Here is a 16,318-nt window from a genome sequence, read left to right on the forward strand (position 1 = left end):
AGTTTAGTGGTTCCACGGAGCTCCGCGTGATCGGGAGGTGGGGCGGCCATTTTGTGAGGTACACATTCGCAGAGTAAGAAGTGCGGTGGCCATCTTGGGTTAGCTCCTACCTCACATTTGGGTGGTATTTGTGCCACAGCACCCTCAGTACTAGGGGTATTTGTGGCACAGCACCCTCAGTACTTTGGGGGAACCACCACGTGTTGGGGCACTGGCTTCATACTGTGGGTACAGTTATTATATGTTTTCTGTGTTAGTATGTGTGTACAGTAAACCTTCGTTATATACATTGTGTGGTGTATTACTTATTACTGTATATTGGTCCCTGTGAGGGGTTATCCCTCAGATGTGGAGGCGCTGCATGCAAGGAGACAGAGCTCACCCCAGGCTCCCAGATGCAGAGGCTTAGCCCTCCTGTGAGCAGACAGGTACAGTAGCATGCGTAGTTGCCCGCGTAGTTCCCTTAGGCATAAGGACAGATATGGAACTGTACTAACACAGCTACAACATTATGGTATAGATCAGGGGTGCGCAAACTCCCTGCGCTGCCCTCCCCCCCGCCTGCCCTCCTCCGTGGTCGTGCCCCCCCTCACATCTAATGTTGCGTCAAATGGTGCTGCGGGGTCATGTGACATCACGTCACGTGACCCACGCCATCATTTGACTTCACGTCTCTATGGCAGTGGGCATCATTTGACGCCGCGTTGCCATAGGGACGCATGACTGAAGGTGGTTAAGTAAGTTTTCAGTGGCCTTGTGCTCTCAGCGTGGTTCCTCTGTAAACGCTGTGCCCCCCAAGAAAACCCTTGCACACCCCCGTTTGCACACCCCTGTTATATATCACAACTGAAACTTTTGTTGGAGACATTCAGAAATGCTCCACATATAAATAACTAAGGCAAATATCAGAAGGTTTAAAATATGTGGTCTACTCTAGACCATCTATATTGTAAGATAGATCTTATATGAAACGAGGATAATGAAGCTGTAATGTAGTTTCATTCATCCCAGCACTTCCTTTACACAAACTGCAGATATTTATTGTCCTATAATGACAGCATTAATCCCTGTATTCAAGCACACGTCATGTCATTATAATGCGCATAAGTGTCTGGTATCTTTGAAGAGACATTTATTTCCTGTCAATAAAAAAGGTCTTGACAGTGGTGCCTCCCACAGAGTTCAGCATAGACTATGTAGGAGGTAATTAGATCACTTTTATTGGAGCTGTGTTAGGTGCCTATTGGGAAGGGATAGCATTCAACAACATTACATAAATAGTGTATTAAACATTTACAACCAACACAACAAAGAAAACACATGCAAACATAATGTTCCCACTTTTTATCATTGACGTTGTTTGGATAGAAAGACTGGTAGATCTGGCTTACATATGGGGATTTTCAGCTGTCTACTATGCGGGTATGTACTAAGGCAATTTTAGAGCAATGGAGTCATTTTCATATTACCCAATGGGCATTAGATTGTGATTTGGAGAGTTTTGAAAGGGAGAGTTACATAGCACACATATTGCAATGATAAGTATCACATTATTGGCCTCTGGTCGTTATATTTACTCCTTTCAATTTGCATTAAAAAAATCTGATTTATGACAATTTGCATCAGATTATGCAACTGTGTCAAAACACACTTTTTCTGCTCCAAAACAACCTTAGCACATAGGGGCCCATTCTCGTAGCTCTGAAGTGTGACAAAGTGCTTCTAAAGTGCCCTTTAGAAGCGGATTGGCATGCTTTGCTATTCTGTATAAACCCTTCTCGCATGTCCAATCTGCGTCTCAGAGGCTTTTTTACAAGCGGTCTCAGTCTTGCTCTGCCAATCTGATCAGTTTGTCAAAAAGCCTCCAACTAGCGTTTTTTTTTACAAAAACTGCAATTCACGTAGCTCTGTTGTGCAAACAGCATCTAAAAACTCACCTTTTTTTCATGCACCTAAAGGTCTGTGAGATTGGTACTGCGAGTTTCATACTGAGCCTGAAATATGAGTTTGGCTGAGAGAGTAAAACCCATAAGTCAGACTGGGGAGGGAGTTAGCAGCACCTCAGGCCATTCTGCTTCTAAAGCAAGTACAATCCGGGCGTTTTGGTTGTAAAACCGTGCGGTATGTCACTTTTTATAGAAGCGGTTTAGAAGATGCGATTTGCAATCGATGGTAAGGTTTTTTTTCTCACATTTCATTCCCCTACCTCTGAACAACTTCGGAGCAGCGAGAATAGGCCCTACTATCTGTGAAGGTACCTGAAAAGACTGTAATAAATTATGTATGTAGTTTAACTTTCCCACAATCCTTTATTCTGTTTGGGTTTTCTATACACTGAAATGTGGGAAATATTAGCAGCATTATTCGAAGAGATCAATTTACATAAAAGAGATAGTGAGTGAGAATATTGTACAAAATTATAGTGATGGAAAAGCTGATTCTTGTGCATATCCATGCATCTTTCTTTTACATTAACAAACCTGACCTTTCTTGATATGTCTGAGACGAGAATGTTTTTAACTGTGAAAATGTGTCCACATTTTCAACAACCTGATTTAAGCTCTGTCATCTGTAGCTTATGTTAAGGTTCATTTCTATCTTAGGGAAAAGAGAAACAATTTTGCAACTGCCTTACTCTGATAATGAGTTCTACCAATTATTCATATTCATGTTCAAGGGTAAATGATGAGCACTACATGCTAATATGTATACATGGAAATGCATTATATCTATTGAATTTTACTACTCTAAGAAGGAAACCACTCACCGGCATTTTTGAAGATTTTAGATGTAATATTTAAAGGTTTGTTTTATCACCCTGCAATGCTAAGATGATGTTCTCAGTAAGGCACATTTCTCCTAAAATAAATGATAGTTTGGAAATAATAATGTATTAACCCATTTGCTGCATTGTAATGCGCTGCAGGTCTCCGTGGCCGCAAACACTTTCAACATAACAGCGAAGCTAAGCATCATTTCTGCTTTTAGATAAATCAATAACTTCAGAACCTAAGACAGGGCACATTGGCCCATATTTACTAAGTAGTGTTATTCCATACGATACCTTTCAGTACTGGAAGGCACCTTATGTCATTGATACCTTATGTACACATGGTTTTATATCTAGAACTTGATTAAGGGAATTTAGAGAGGTATCACACATACCAGATCAAATATAACAGATCAAAGACTAATCTTATGTTAGTCAACATGTTACATATACATATATAACATTGTCTGCTACTAATATATGCCACTGTATGGGCCAAGTATTACGTAATGTTTATAGACAGCTCAACCACCCCATCATAGAATAATTGGAGCCTATGTATATTACAAAGTAATTGTTAATTTATTTGTCTTATGGTTCATTCCCGCTGACGTATGATGGATATGAAGGAACTGTTGCAGAAATGATGCATCACTGAGAAACACAAAAGGAAACGGTGGTTTTTAGTATCTGGGATTTTGGTTATCAGGTCCTATCTTAAATATATCTTAAGGCAACTAAGACTCATTGCCATACAGGCAGCTTTGGGGAATGTTGTTTCACAATCATAATGGATCTGGGGGCGTGAAAATGATATGCTACATATTTACAAAATATTAACACTGGTTGATGTTGCACAGTTGGCTGCGAAAGTGTTATTTTTATTATCTCTGGATATGCAAAGCGCTTGTCATTGATTAAAGAGAGTAATTGTTGGCCTCCATACATTGATTGCTTTTCCAGCAACAGGAAAGCCTGAATTTCCTCGTGCAAAAGTTTCCATTCAAAAGACACTGTCTGATGTAGCAGTTTTTTTTCTTTCTGGAACAGTGTGCTCCTACAGCATTAATGGGCCTTGCCCCACACAGAGCTCTGAGAGTATTGTAACACTGCTAGCTGATCCCAGGTCAGTATGATGCGTGAAATCAATTTATTTGAATCTCTTTGCCTCTATAGGAATTTGGCTGTATGCCAGTTGTTTTCATTTAATGTTCTTTGTGTTGAACACAGACAAGCAGGACTGCTTTTGTATTTTTCTCTATGTTAGTTGCTGTCTGTTCTAGCCCATATTATATTCAATGATCTTTGAGTTGTAAAGAGAATTGATTTTGTATTACTGTGAATGATTAGGGTGAAATTAAATTGAAAATGAATACATGTACGAACCATTGGCCAATTTACTATTCACAAATCATTTTACTGTGTTACCCTGAAGAATAGAGCCCAAGAGAACATGGCTTAAGGTTCAGTCATTTTTTACATATATTTTCAGGTGAGAAAGGAATCATTTGTTTACTACAATTTTACATCGTTAGATAAAAATGATCTTGTGCAGTAAAAAAAAGGTGTTTATAGTATGATAAGCAATGTTATGAATATTGGTCATAAAATAATATTTACATATATATATATATTATAATTCTCTGTACTGTATTGTCTCTTGGAAAGTGCTGAGTACATCTGTGGGTGCTATATAAATAAAGATATACATACATATATATCCACATCAACACTGAATGAGACTCATCAATAGCTATTGATACCAACTTGAGTCGGTTAAGTAGTATTACAAGTAAACTACAGTTCGTGGGATGAAGAAATTAGGTCTGTTCTATACTGTGAGCGTGGCAGTTATAGGTGGCTGAGGTTAGTCAGCCTTTCTATAATAGGACCGCGCGTGCACGGCAGTAAGCATGCATCCGGCCAACAACGGGGAAGATGGGGAAAATAAAGATTTCGCGCCGCAAACGCTGCTTAAATGTGTGTGTGTATGGATGCATGTGTATGTATGTGTGTGTGTATGTGTGCCTGCACAATGTTAACAAATATTTTATTTTACCAATGTGTTTTTTTTTAATAAATAATAAATGACACACACATACATACACATACATACACATACACACACACACACACAAACACACATAAACACACAGCACCTTCTCATAGCTCACAGCTCACAGCATACACACAAAAAGCGTGCGGCACGTGCATGCGCGTTCACACAGGCACACGGCCGCACACAGTATATTACAAGCCTTAGTTAGGTTAACCTACAATGTTTGACTCCTGTTACCATCACTTACTGAAGTATGTCCTTCACAAAGCAAGTATTAAAAAACATTAAATATGTTCATTTAACATATCTTTATTACGGAGGAGAGATATTAATTACACCCATACTGTCTAAAAAAAATTAATCTTTACCTCCTGCCAATAACAGAACTTCAAGTTCTCCAAGTGTTTATTGAAGAAATAATTGTGAAATACAGGTGTAGCAGCTTCTCTTTCATGTATTTAATAAGAACTGTAACAGTAAATACAATTCAGGGTATCAAATAGTAATTATGACACACACACAGCAGCCTTCCAACAATCACTTCATAAAAGCCTATCTTGGTGTCTATCAGTATCCTCTTTGAAGTGCGAAAGTGGTATTTGGGTAGAGATGTGCAACCTTTATGCAAAAGTTGGGAAACGCAGAAAAAAATTGCAGGGTTGTTTGCAAAAAAAAAAATTAGACATAAAAAAAAAACCGCCCAGGTCACATTGGTTATGTGACCTCAATTTTTTGATGTAATTAAATTAAGGAAAATGTAATCTTAAAAAAATGGCAATTCACTTAATTTTTCAAAAAGACACAATGTTCAATATTTTTTTTTTACCATTAAAATCCGTTTGCGAAATTGCTAAATTGCTCTTGACAAAAAAACACTTTTAGCCTGAAATGTTGAGTCTCTTTTGTTATGGTGTCAGCCTGGTATATTTTTGATCATCTTTTATATTGGAATGCAGGGTTTTTGTGTACTTGTTTTACTTTTTGTATCTTTTCTAAATGTCTGAAGTTATTTGTAGAGCTTTATTGTTGTATAGCAAAGATTAATATTATATATGTCCAATACAAATATTAAATATATTAACTGATCTTTATTTTTTCTTTTGTTGCCACAGTCCCTTCATTTTTGCATTGATTTATATTAATGACAGAGGGGGGATTCCACTTGAACTTTGTGTCGTTTTCTATTTTGCAAAAAAAGTATAATAACACTAATGTTTGCCCTCTAGAGTGGCAAACTAGTGTGTGTATTTCTCATTTTGTATGGGATATTATAAAAACCCCATTGTTTTCTTCATTTCCCCAAACTGTCCAGCTTTGACAGCTCCAGATCATGAGGTCCTGGACTAGCCCCGATGCATACAATGTACATCTCCCATTCTAGTGCTGAAACAGCACTGAGCTCCATGGGGAATTACAGCTCATAAACAAGGCTGTCTCTGATAATCTGGAGCCATATGGTCGTCCTACACTAAACCCATTTCACATAACCATCTAACCACACTGGAAAACACCCCCACTGATTGAAAATGTGCAGTGGATCTGCATACTGCTGATTTTTATGTGTGTACCTAAGGGAATGGGCTTAACTCCTTCATAGCCAAGCTCATCTAACCACAACTAGCAACCTCCCCCCAATGATTGCAAATGTGCTATCATTATGGATCTACATACTGGTGACATGTTAGCCTGTAGGGGACATTAACATGTTCCCTGTCAGAAACCTCTCGTAGACGAATGGGTTAAGAAAAAGTAGGGGGGGAGAGCGAACAACAACAAAAACATGCTTTTCTACGTGATCTTTGTATTATCCCCATGAACGTGGGACTGTCACTAGCAGAAGGCGTGATCAGTGAGCATTGGGTTTCAAGGGCTGGGCTTGGAAGGGGGGGGGGTGTAGGGGCTGGGCTTGGAAGGGGCAGATGGGGGCTGGGCTTGGAAGGGGGAGGTGGGGGCTGCGCTGGGCTTGGAAGGGGCAGATGGGGGCTGGGCTTGGAAGGGGGAGGTGGGGGCTGGGCTGGGCTTGGAAGGGGAGGTGGGGGCTGGGCTGGGCTTGGAAGGGGGAGGTGGGGGCTGGGATGGGCTTGGAAAGGGGGTGGGGGCTGGCCTTGGAAGGGGGAGGTGGGGCTGGGCGTGGAAGGGGAAGGTGGGGGCTGAGCTTGGAAGGGGAAGGTGGGGGCTGAGCTTGGAAGGGGAAGGTGGGGGCTGGGCTTGGAAGGGGAAGGTGGGGGCTGGGCTTGGAAGGGGAAGGTGGGGGCTGGGCTTGGAAGGTGGGGGCTGGGCTTGGAAGGGGAAGGTGGGGGATGAGCTTGGAAGGGGAAGGTGGGGGCTGAGCTTGGAAGGTGGGGGCTGGGCTTGGAAGGGGAAGGTGGGGGCTGAGCTTGGAAGGGGAAGGTGGGGGCTGAGCTTGGATGGGGAAGGTGGGGGCTGAGCTTGGTGGGGGATGTGCTGCCTGCTGCAGGCTGCTCTTGCGGAAGCTGATAGGCAGAACATTGGAGCCGAGGCTCCGGGGTCAGATCCATGCACGCGAGCCCGGCTTCCTTGTTTTAATTAGCTGAAGAGCAAAACATCCCGGCAGAGGGTGTGTGAACGCGCGGTATCTCGGGCTGCAGGGCGCTGATCACACATCCTGCACGGCCAGCCCTGCCGGTTCCTGACAGCGGGCTATCTCTGCACCGCCTGCTGCTGGGTTCCTGCCATTCACTGGGGCCCATTGTGTGCAGCAGGGCTGGGTCAGGAATGGCAGGTCCCTGCTGCCTGGGGCTGCTCTCTCTCCTACACCCTCCTCTGAGCGTTGACAGACATAGGTTGAACCTCAGACCAAACTCATACTTTGGCACTTGCCCAGTGGTTGACGTGTCATTCAGTAGGTGGTCCTGTGTTTGAATGGGGGGGGGGGGGGGGGGGAGGGACATTGCAAAGCAGGGTTAAAAAAAACAAGCGATGGGGTGTTGTGAACAGGGAAAGAAGTGATACTAATGATCTGCTCATATTTTGTCATATCTCGACTATCTAATAATGTAATAGCATTGTTTTTCCTCTAACCTCTCCATTGCTAGAGGGACATGTACACACAATGGGTCTGCATCATATTACTGGCTACTTTGTCAGTAAAAGGTCATTCCCCCAAATTCCACTTATTTGCCATAATCAGCTCCATGTTCTTGGTCCCATGGACTTTCAATAAATGGTGGTTTTTCAATAAATGGTCTTACCGAAGTCACATGTGTATTCTCTTAAAATACATTATTTTATTTCAAGGACTACCAAATATAACTTATTTTGATTGTCTTGTGCTAAAATGACACCTATGTTTCTATCAAAGTCTCTCTACTGCATGATTGGTTAGATTTAAAAAAAACCTGAACACTGCCTTCAATTGGATTATATTCTTTATTAAATCAGGTGCAATCTATATTACAGCAGGGAGCCTTCTATAAACAGTCTTTAAAAGCTGCAGTGGGGTCTCACATACTGAAAGCAGGATTGCTATTATCATGGTTACTACATGGCTCACATCTCCCCTTATTCCTTCCTGAAATATTGAGACTGAAGCACTTCAGGGATCTGTATGTGACCAAGTAGCATGTCATAGTGGATCTGCCAACAATCTATAGGTGCAGCACAATTGTTTGTGTTAAATATTTTTCAAAGTAGACACGTTTAGTAATTTTACAATCAAATATAGGTAAAACTCCTTGTACTTTATACAATGAACGTAAGGGCACATTTAAAATCAATTAATTTTTATTTTTTGTTCATTAAATACAGTTGTACAGTTTTTGTGATTTATTAATACGCTTTGCTATGTGACTTGTACATTTCTATCGCTGCGTATTTGCTCCACCTTGTGGATCCTGCAAAAAATGTATTGCTATTGGAGCAATTAAATGTCATAAATTCCCATTGAAATCTACCAAATACGATAAAAACGATTTATATTATTGAGTTTGCACGCCAGTATTTTAGAATATATGTTATGAACATGTTCATCTGTTTGTTTTTTACTTTGTGACACTGCAAAGGTATTGGATGCTGCCTGATTGGTTATTATGCTCTAATATACAACATTTGGATTTTGGCATCTTCACTAGAGCGTTGTTTAGAGAATAGGACACACAGATTGGGGTTTGCTTATATATTTATACTGACGTTCACTTTTTGGGGAAAACATTGTGACATATATTGATTATAGACCATGGCACCTTTTCTCCAGAACCCAGTTATTAGGGCACTGCATTTTCTTTCTGATGATTGTATTCAGTCTTTATTATACGAATAAAATCCTTGGAATAATAGACACAAGAAAAATATCAATATTTGAGTATCTTACTGAATGATATGCATCATGCAAAAACATCCAATATAATGTGGATTAAGCGATGCTTTAAATTGCTATGTTTTGTTACTTAGTTAAGCTTCATTTTATAGCACTAGATCCGAGTACAGCTCTTACAGGCCACTTTCATCTCCCACAAGATGATTCTGTAAAAATATTGCCTTGTCTGCAGACAACTTGTCACTGCCAAGGACTCCAATGCTTTTATTCGTAGTCAAATGACTGTTGCTATAAACGAACAACACCCCCAATAATTCTCACTGGGATCTTTAAAAAATATATTAATGTTCAAGCTGGAATGGCTCCCTGACAGAAGGTAAAGTTTTGAAAACACATCCTCTATGTGCAAGGGATTTGGAGACCTTTTTTTTATTGTCTTAAAAATGTCATTCATAGTCCTCATTAGCATTTATCGTTGCAAGCGTACAAGCAGAAAATGTGAAATTGGTATGTCATGAATAGCTCCACAGAGCTCTAGAGCCCTGAAATTTTGCCTGCAGTGTGGTGTGGTTTAGGCATTGAGAAAAAGCTGGCCAGATGGCAGCCAGCACACAGTAGAACTGCAGGTTTTTGTCTCTGGTGCTGAGAGGAGGGAAAGTTCACTGGAGCATATGCAATCACCCTTGCATTTCAACAAAACTAACTCGCCATCAGTCAAAACGAAGAGTGGGTGACACTGAAACAAAAGGTTTCCAATATAATGTTATGGTCTTGTACAATGAATATAGTAGATTTAAATGCTGTCATCTCTAAAAAAAAAAAAAAAAAAAAAATAGAAAAAAACTAAGCCATGTTAACATTCAATATTAAGTACAGTAGCTCACAAAGGCAGTGCAGAATGTCCACACGGCAGCTGGGAATTGGGTCCGTGAGAGAGCAACTAGAATTGGCTGAGTTTTAGCACACACGTAAATAGCGTTTAGTACTGATAATTTCATGGAAAGAAAACATAATCGGGTGCATTTATTTCATAAAGAAAGCATGATGTATTCAGTATGACATACTTAAAAGCATGGATCGTCGTATGATATTAGTTTGATAAGACCATGTACAAGTCATTAAATGTACTAGATGAAAGCATTCTTTTCCCACACGTCTATTTTTATCTAACTAAAACAAACCGGTTGTTTTTGTATATTGTCTCATTTGTCAATTCTTGTGAGTTGTTTTTTCGGGCTCAGATTTGACCAAGATTTACTCAGAGAATAGCCAAGAAATATTTGCAATCAATCAGAGTGGCTATTACTGTAATTCGTGTGTGTGTGTGTGTGTGTGTGTGTGTGTGTGTGTGTGTGTGTGTGTGTGTGTGTGTGTGTGTGTGTGTGTGTGTGTGTGTGTGTGTGTGTGTGTGTGTGTGTGTGTGTGTGTGTGTGTGTGTGTGTGTGTGTGTGTGTTATTAAGTGCCCATGTAAATGTACTAAATGGGAACACTACAGGTCTTTTTTTTTTTTACATTTCATACTTATCAAACAGCACTACTTAATATAGTACTTTGTTTGTTTCTGAACAGAAACAAACAAGAATTATTTCAATGTGCCGTATATAATTGATTGCAATGCTGGTGTAAAGTTAGGACAGCTTCCAAAGCACTAAAAATGTGTCTACCCACCCATACAGCTTACACATTAGGTGGGTTTACCCTGTCAGTGGGATGCTTTAGGGAAACACTAATAGCTTCCAGCTAGGTGGAAAATTTGAGAGACTGAAGAAACTCAGCAAATTTGAATTTGAAAGCCCTATTGCCTCTACTTTATTTGCTAGCACTCGCCCAGAAAAGATTATTTTCCAATGTGCCAGCCTCAATTGGTAGCCAGTGGTCTGAGAGTGAAAATGGGATAAGCAAGCGAGGAAATGTGGACATTAGTGAGTCCGCCCATCCAAGCTGGTGTGCCACTTATCCCAGAAAGCCCACCCTCAGATGAGGGGGTCCTATTGGCCATTCATCAATGCTCGTTGGCTGATTATTGAGTGCCTCTGCATTCAGTTTATCAAGTCTTGCACATTGAAAGTCAGTAAAAAAGCCTTATTCAGCTTTGTTAAAGCCAACTAGGAGTAAAATGCTCCATTTGAACCCATTTTGCCCTTGTTTTTTCACTTTGTTAATGCAGCCCTGCTTAAATGAGTGCCTTTATTTGGTCGGTTAGAATATCTGCAACTATTAATTCTCTTATATTGAATAGCTAGTGGCAGGCCGGAGCAGATGGGGTAGACAAGTATTTGGTCGGGTGTATTGCTTTCAATTAGGATCAATGAGGTTTCAGCTTCTTTTGAATTAACTCACTTAATACCCACTGTGTGAAGTCATGAATTCACAACAATGTATCACAACAGTGGGGCTTATAAGTAGAAGGGAAAGTTAGCAAGACCAGTGGAAAAGCCACCAGATACTTTCATACTCACTGTCACTGCAGCCTTCAGTATCTCCAGATACATTTTAATATTCTCCTTGTCCCTGCTGGTAAGTTCATTTTTACTCTGTCCACATTTGTAATATTTGTCCACTATGATATGGATGTTAGTAAGAAGTAAGATAGCATTTGGCATGTGTCTGGAAAGAACCTACAGCAAACGTGTTCATTATGATGCTTTTAAAATGTGCAGAGCACTATAAGTATACAAAACAGCCTCTTGATACCGTTCAGCTTATGAATTGAGCTCCAATTTAAACACTATAGAGTTATGTATCTGGCCACACTCTGTCTTCTGTATACAATTGGTGCAGGGTGGTAAAATCCACCCAGCACAGCCAGGCAATATCTGCACACCCCAACTCTCATCCATTTTGCCTCGGCTTTAAAATGTTATTGTGATTGTATAAAAAAAAAATACATATCAAGGAATATGTATTCATGGAGGACTGCCAAGGGGGTTGAAGTCTGCATCAGTGTATTAAATAATAAGGAGGAGGAAAAGGTATCCTTGCAGCTGGCTGGCTTGAGAAAAAGCTGAAGTAGTCTCAGATGCTCAGGCATTCTGTCAAAGTCTTTCCACAACCAGCTTCAAGGTGAGAATCTCCAGGGATTCTGCTTCTGTTGACGTGGATCAATTTAAAGTGGCAATTACTCCAGTCAGATAACAACTTAAAAAGCCTTTTATACAAGGAAAAGATACATAATCACACAGCATATGGAAGTTCAATTTTCGAAGGGATGGTTGTGGGCACTAACCGAGTCTTTTCTAGTGCAGACTGATTTATTACTTTTAATATTTTCGTGTTTTCGAATTGAATTTGGGTAGATGACTTTGCTTTGGCTTCCTACTGTGAACATTATTTGTACTATTAGTGCTATACAGAAAGGTACAGTGCTTAAATTTTTTTGTACATTTTATTTCACAATGCATGTCTCTATTTGCTGAGCATGACAGGGCAAAGGGTTCTCTAATAAATATTGTATTGATGGGCACATACCATCTTTACTATAAAGCCCACTGCTGCGTACACCTCTCCCCATGCCACTGAAATGTCTCAGGAGCAAACTCAGGACAAGAGGACATCTAATCACGAGGATGAACAAAAAGAATGGCTTGGTAAAAGGGGTTTAATATAGCATATGTGACAGGCTGGAAGGAATAATTACCACTGGTGTTAGGCTTTACTTGTGAAATGGGTCTGGCAATAATAGATGTTAAGGTGTCATAGGGAGCAGTTCTTAGGGACGTCTTGCGGACTGGATATTAAAGCAGAATTGCCTGCTCTGTATACACGGATTCCTGCGATGGAGGAAGACACCGTGGGAGGAGGGGACATGATGTTGGCACTGTTTAAACACATAGATCTCATTAGTGACTGTATAGAAAGGAAAGGATTGAAATTGACAAACAGCTAGTGCACTGAATCATGTAAACGATGTTTCATTTAGACGAGGCAAGAAGTGAATATGTAGAAGAAGATCAAAGGGGCATGCGAGGGTTAAGAAGCCAAAGATGGCAAAGCTTCTGTGTGTTTCAGTGAAAGGGACTTCCTGAAGATCTGGAATATAATAATTGCCTGATCTCTCATTGACTGATACGTATACTGGGGAAGGTACTTAAAGAGAGAGGCAGCGTGTGCTGTGCATGTGTTGCAAAGATGTTCTGCAGAGACACCGGGAAGGTTTTCCAAGGGTTATGTTCAAAGAGAGAGTTTTAAACAGCAGCTATTTTCCCGGAGCTTGGCGTTTTGTATAAGCCTGAGTGTGCCACATAAGACATGCTTGTCAGGCGTATGTTTCTCCTATGAGGTAAGGATCTGATACAAAGGACTAAAGAGGCACCGCTGAGAGGAAAATAGCCAGCCTGAGATAAAGCGCTGTAACAATGGCATGCCGTTTTATGTATCATGGTGTCCATTAAAGCTTATTAGAGAAGAGTGCATTGAACCCAGTCAGACATATGTTATTCATGGGAAAGGATAAACATTTCAGGGTGTACAAAATTCAGAATCAGGAGGACATGATTGTTAAGCTTTGAAAGGGCTTTGCAGGGAATATTTTGTTTTCATCTCCTATGGATCAGCATGCAAAGGTAAAAGAGTGAGCTACAAATGTTTGGAGCATATCAATACAGCATTCACAGGAGGCTAAAAGCACGGTGGTAAAATAAGTGGTCTGCTTCAGTGTGTGTGGTTTTTTTACACATGCTACTGAGAGGCGAACAAAGGGAAGGCTTTGGATACTTTTGTTCAGTGAGATAAATTGGCATATTAAAAAAATCATTAAAAAAAAAACATGTTTACATTTAAAGTGATGATTTCCACAGCCAAACAGACAAGCCTATCTTTACCAGGTGTAATGTATGTGTAAACACATTAATTGATTGTATTTGTGGGCATGCTGAAAGATTGGCTTTAACTCACAATTGCCGATTATCAGTGCTAAAAAAAAAAGGAAATACAATAAAACAGGCAATCACAACAAGAAGGGTTAATTGATTTTTCTTGGTTAAAAAAAAAAAAAAAAAAAAAAAAGCTGTATCATTGAATTGTAAAGCAGATCATCTTGTCCCCTGCCTACATCTCCTCTGAAACATGAATCGGTAGATAGAGTGAGACGAGTCAGCAAGAAGAAACCTGGGGTTGGGATAATTTGCACACACATCCCTGTCATTGTTCTGCCTGAAGAGACAGGGTTGGGTTCAAGGCCACATGTGCTCCTGTCATCATTCACATTTCTGCTCCAAGTGCAATACGGACTGTCAGCTCTCCATCTGTCTTTGCTTGGCAAACGCACGCGTCTAGCATCCTGCCTCCAGCTACACTGCCACAGCCAGTCTCCTGATGGCCCTGCTCTCCTTGTTGCACTCATTCCAGTGCAGGAGCCCACAAGCCCTCCTCAGCAAGCTCCCCTAGACAGCGAGGAGAAGGGAGCTCTTTATCTCTCTCTCTCCCTCTCTCTCTGTGATTTATGGTGCTCTAGGATGCCTGGTAAGTCTGAAAGCTCTGCTCATTTTGAAGATATTTTCGCTGCTTTGTAATTTATGATCTCTTGATCTCTCCCATTCTGTGTAATCTGGATAGATATTTAATATGGATGGTGTGCTCTGAAAAGCTAGGCTAATTGCAGATGATGTCAAACTACAAAAACCTATTATAAGCTTACACGGGAAATTACAATTTTAGAAAATGCATTATATATATATATATATATATATATATATATATATATATATATATATATATATATATATATTGTGCTGTATTTTGACCAGCATATATTGAATTTACGTAAATTATTTAATGCTATGGCTGATTGTAGTTTGTCTCACCAAATTATAATCCTTTATTTTGTTTTTTTAATATACTATATTCCACCCTCTAAACCTTTTTTTTGTTGTGATTTTTTTTTTTTTTTTTACCTCTGGATGAAAGGAAATACTACAATATCTGCAGAACTAGTTACACTACACACTGGGTCTGGAAATGATTTTACTTCATGTCAAATATGCAGAAGAAAATATTAATCTTGGACCAGGATCGAGTCTCTAATATAAGACCTAGTGCCAGTGAAAACACATCTGGATTGCTTGAGAGGTCCATGGAAGGAGAATTGACTCGGTTTTCTGGGTTTTGATGTGTGAGGAATGGACAGGCCATGTAACCCTTTCACTGTCAGATAAATGCTTCGAATCAAGCAGAAAGAAGTGGAGGAGACAGAGAGAGGCAGGCAGGGGAGACAGATCCTGCTATTGGCTGATATTAGTGGGTTTTGTGGTAGGACAGACTGCTTTTTGGTCACAGACCCTGTGCACATCGCAGATGGTGTTTTGAAACAGGATCTGGCTGCCAGCTTGCTGTGGCCACATTTGTGTGAAGGTATTGCCAGTTGTTTCAAGAATGTTTTTCTTAGGGATGATCTGTGGTCACAGTGTGGAGCTGGCATGTTTCGTGATTGTTAAGGCTGCAGTTGTGACAAGAGAGAGGGGACTTTTGCTTGATTGAAGCCTGCAAGGATTTTGAGTGCTACAAGGTGAGCTCATGCATTTGTGTACCTAATGACTACATCGGGTCAAAGGTCAATTAAATAGTGTAGCCCTTTGATTTGCTTAACCTTTTATAATAAGGTACAAGCAGGGTTTTTTCAATTTCCTTTTTTTTTAAATTCTGCAATTTATTCCACTGTTTTGTTGCATTTGCATCTTATTTAAAAATTGTCAGAACTGTCAATAGTATATAAATCAGCAAAGCTTAAGAAGCCCACACCTTCAACCGTATTAAACATATTCATAATTGAACTTTGCATTCATACTTATGACATTTGTGCATGTGTACCTCTATTATTATGTTTTTGAGCAGAAAGAACGTGTATTAGATGTCATTGCTATATCTAAAGGTAGCATCTAGTTTACTGTCTTTTTTTTTGGACCACTTGCAACACTGCCTTAATAAATAAGGACTAAACTACCAACAGTAATAAAAATAATTCTCATTTAATCTGTCAACAGTATTTATGCCATGTTCCTAGTTAAACAAGCTGTACTACTGTAGCCTTTCTCTATAAGTAGCAGCAAAGCACTAGTGTTTTCAAATGTTTGCTGTGAGTGCCAGGAAGGCTTGCACTTGGATACAGAGAATGCATTAACAGCTGTGACTAGGAGCATGTGCCAGAATGGAGATACTTGAGCAGATCTGACACTTGGCTATTTTTGACACCCATCTGTACTTTTTTTACTCTACTGT

General features: G+C 40.0%; 1 protein-coding gene across 8 annotated transcripts in view; it reads left to right on the top strand.

Annotated features, from left to right (window-relative positions):
- The window catches only part of RUNX1T1 (RUNX1 partner transcriptional co-repressor 1), a 120,622-nt gene that overhangs the window by 24,171 nt on the left and 80,133 nt on the right, over window positions 1-16,318 (top strand). The window contains exon 1 of one of the 8 annotated variants that reach the window (XM_075582774.1): window positions 14,206-14,566. The exons of 4 other annotated variants lie outside the window; for them this stretch is intronic. Coding sequence is in view for 1 of the 4 variants with exons in the window: in XM_075582808.1 (XP_075438923.1) it covers window positions 14,560-14,566 (7 nt within the window). In the remaining 3 variants the exon portion in view is untranslated. Of the gene's footprint in view, window positions 1-14,205; window positions 14,567-15,463; window positions 15,609-16,318 lie in introns of those variants that run through there. 3 more of the 8 variants (XM_075582808.1, XM_075582773.1, XM_075582793.1) reach the window with 3 other exon arrangements.

This window comes from Ascaphus truei, chromosome 2, assembly GCF_040206685.1.
Source record: "Ascaphus truei isolate aAscTru1 chromosome 2, aAscTru1.hap1, whole genome shotgun sequence".
Lineage (NCBI taxonomy): Eukaryota > Metazoa > Chordata > Amphibia > Anura > Ascaphidae > Ascaphus > Ascaphus truei.